Source organism: Teleopsis dalmanni, unplaced genomic scaffold (assembly GCF_002237135.1).
Source record: "Teleopsis dalmanni isolate 2A unplaced genomic scaffold, ASM223713v2 unscaffolded_contig_0098, whole genome shotgun sequence".
NCBI lineage: Eukaryota > Metazoa > Arthropoda > Insecta > Diptera > Diopsidae > Teleopsis > Teleopsis dalmanni.
The window spans coordinates 1,477-5,264 of NW_024031480.1; the positions used below are offsets into that span (position 1 = coordinate 1,477).

Sequence of the window (3,788 nt, forward strand, 5' to 3'; positions counted from 1 at the left end):
TCTTTTTTTTTTTCTTCTTCTTCAGTTTTGTTTATTAGTCTTATCCGCGGCTTATTAACGCATGGATTGCAGGTAATGTTATTGTCTTACCATCTTGTTAAGTAATAAAATAAATTTTATTCTTTTCAGGTTACATGCTGATCTTGTAGGGGTGAGTTGGGTTCTTTATTTGAATAGTCCATGGTGATGGTGTTGTGTTTTAGGCTGACGGTCTGACGTCAGATTTACACAAGAATTTATGTATGGTTTGAAATTGCTTTATAGAAATTTCAGCCTTTACATTCTCTCCCCTCTTCGGAAGATTAAAATTTTGTTGTCGCATTTTATTTCACCCAAACCTTTATTACGCCTTTCCGACTGATTTTCACTTGGTACGCCTTGCCTTCGACGACACGCTGGAAATTAATTCTTTTACCTGCACCACGTTTTCTGCGGGCATCGCAAATAGCTTGGCTCACCTCTGGTGGATATTTGTCCACAAATTTTCTGACTGTATCTGCTACTGATGGTTGCGATTCGGCTGCATTCTTTAATAACTCACTGTATAACTCGTCAATCACGGGTGTTGGTGGCGATCGATTTTGTTCATCAACCACATCGTTCCATGTACACTGTAGTACATCCTGGTCATCATTATCTATTTTTACTGTTGTCGAGGCTGCTGGAGCACGTGTTGGATCTCGGTGTGATTGTGTGTCACTGTTGTTCTGGTGGGTTTTTTTACATCGCCACCCAATGGCTTTCGGCAACATTTTCCGGTCTGATGGTCTTATTGTTGGTTGTATTTGGACATCTTCCATGGTTTGCTCTTTCTTACCAGGTTGGTTTTTGCGTAGCTTGTTTTTATCTTGTTTGGCTGTTTGTTCCATGGCGATTGGTAAGTAAAGGCTGCGTGGTTTGTTCTTTACTAATTTTTTTAGTTGTTGCTGCACACGTGCGGCTGTGCGCTTAAACTTGGTTTCCAAATCATCTGCCATCTTTGATTTTTTTGATCGAACTTAGCTTATTAAAACACGCGTGGTCCTTATATACGGCTAACATCCTGATGATTTGCGCTTTTTGAACCTTTGCAGCAGAGTAGCCTTTTTACTTTTTTCTTTGCTTATTATTTTGCACTCTACACCCTGAATATTTTTTTTTGTTAAATTAGCCAACTGACTGGAGACAGTTTGTTAATGGTGAAAGTCATTATTATCTTTATTACTTTAAATTATTATTGACTTATATTATTATGATTATATTATTATTATAATATTTTATTATTTTATATTTTATACGAAATGCAATAGATTTGTTTATTATATTTTTTTTTTTCAAGTGTGGGTTTTTTTTTTTGTTTTTATTTTCCATAATATATTAGGAGGTCAGCGATATGGGCTTTGATACGTATATTTCTCTTAGAATGAGGCACGATTTCTCTTTCGTTTCTTTGGACTCTTGAAAATTTTGTAGTAATCATCTTGGTTTTTGACATGATGATGGTCATCCTTTCGTTTAAATGTGCCTAGACGTCTCACGAGAGTTTCTGGTTTGTTTTCTTCGATAGGCGTAACATGTTGCGGAACTTGCTGTGGTTGTATTTCATGCGCTTGCACTTGATCTGGTATTACTCGGATTGGATGAAATACTTCTGGATTTTGTTTGATATATCTTGGACGTTGTTGTCGTTGTGCCTTTTGTATTTGAGTTTGTGATTCTTCACGATCTTGTGTGTATCGCTGTAGACTAAATACTTTCGGATTTTCTTCGATATGTTTTAAATTTCGCTGACGTTGTGCTTCTGGGATTTGGAACTCTTGTATCTCTTTGTTTGCTTTTGGATCATGCGATGGTGGTACAAGGCATTTACATGGCGCTTGCTCTTGTAAATTTTCTCGCAGTTTTACTGAATGCTTGTCTGGGTAAATCCGACATTGTGTGCTTTGTATTATACTTGGCTTGGATAGTGATGCTGTCTTTGAAGTTGCAATTTTATTTACTTCTGCTGTTGTTTGCTTATCTATCGACTGGTTATGTTGTTGGTTACTTTGCTGCTGGTTCCGGACAGGTGATACCGGGCCTAGACTATGGATATCTTCAACTCGTACTGGCGTCATGGATATGAGTCTCATTGTATTCTGTAATGGCATCGTTGGTTGATTATTTACAATACTATTTGTTGAACTATTACTGCTACTGTTATTACTGTTATTGCTGTCATTGGCTGCAACTGCTAGTGTTGAGGAATCATTAGAATTAGCTGTTTCATTCAAAATACTATTTAGATGATGTGATGGAGTTGAAGGAGTTTGTGGTTGTTGCTGTTGAGACGTAGATAGTGTCAATGGTGAGGAAACATGAGCTGGCGACATTGTTACTTGTGTAGAAGTCTGTTGTGGCTGAACTTGTGCCGTAATTCGAGTTTCGTTTACGTGGATTAGTCTTAAGTCCTTGCGGGGCCTAAATTTCGAGAGAACGGCTTCCCCACTGTTGGTCGTCCTCTTATCTCGTTTCCCGGATCTTCCTTGCAGCAGTCAAGGGTTCGTGTGTTCTGTTTTCCACAGATCCAACAAAAAAGAATTTTTGGATTTCGACAGATTCTTGCCATATGTCCCAATTTCCCACACCTTCGGCACGCATTTGGTGCGTCTTGGATTCTCTGCTCGAAAGATTGGACTAGGTGGTTTCTTTCCTCTCTTAGCCTTGGAGGTCCGGTTTTCTCTTGTTCTCCCCGTATAGCTTCGTAATCACCAGCCATGTCGATTAGTTCTCCCAATGTTTCGAAGTCTCGTCGTCGGATATAAAGCTAGTAGTCCGGATGTGCATTTCGATAAATTCGTTCTAGTTGAGCAGCGGCTCCTATATCTGCGTGTCGCATTAGAATTTGGATTGCTATAACATAGTCTTTGAATGTCTCCCGTGACCTCTGACGGCGGGCCCGGATTTCATCTTCTAACTTCTCAAAGTATCTTACCGGTAGAAAGAACTTGAGAAAGTCAGCTTTGAAAGCGGTCCATAATTTCCACTGGCTGTTATTACTTCTATACCAATTTAATGCTTTATCCTTCAAAAGTTCTGGCATGGTACGTGGTATTGTGTTAATGTTTAATCCATGGGCTTCCACCAACTCCTCGACTCGTTCGATGAACATCAGCGGGTCTTTGCCCCCGTCATATTTAACAGACCATTTCCGGACTTGTTCTATACTTTGTGTAACAGGTGGAATTGTTATTTGTACATCGTTATTTAGTTCTTGTGTGATCGGTATTGTTTTTGTATGTTTACGCGCAAGGTCCCATAGCATTTCTCTCCGGACCATGTCATAATCTTCTTCGTCGATGTATGCTGCTAGTCTTTTTCGTAATTCCTCCACGGATCCACTCGTTTCTAGTTGCATTTCGGACAAGTAGTGGATTAATTCATCCTTCCGTAAGTTGTACAACCAGGATTTGCTCGGCGTGGTGGGTCTTCGAAGTTCTTGGTCGCCAATGTCGACCCTTGTTTTATGCTCTATAGACATAATTGATTTCCTTTCGATAATCGAGTTTAATATTTACCAATGTGGTTTTGTCCTGGTATTTTTGCGATAAATGTTACAGTCCCTCTGAAACTCAGTCCCTGTGAAACTCAGTCCCATGAAACTCAGTCCCTCTGAAACTCAGTCCCTCTGAAACTCAGTCCCATGAAACTCAGTCCCTCTGAAACTCAGTCCCATGAAACTCAGTCCCTCTGAAACTCAGTCCCATGAAACTCAGTCCCTGCTCGGGCGCCAATTGTAACGACCTTTTATCGTTCGTTACGCTTTGCTG

The 3,788-nt window shown here is 39.8% G+C and overlaps 1 protein-coding gene across 1 annotated transcript; it reads right to left on the minus strand.

Annotated features, from left to right (window-relative positions):
* Positions 1 to 415: 415 nt before the first annotated feature.
* Positions 416 to 2,351, minus strand: LOC119663045 (putative mediator of RNA polymerase II transcription subunit 29; the record flags this gene model as incomplete). Its single annotated transcript, XM_038072709.1, has 2 exons — positions 1,518 to 2,351; positions 416 to 977 (listed from the first exon to the last, which is right to left on the minus strand). Coding segments are annotated over exons 1-2 (1,396 nt in total), but the record flags the coding sequence as incomplete, so codon positions are not given.
* Between the last annotated feature and the right edge of the window lie 1,437 nt (positions 2,352 to 3,788).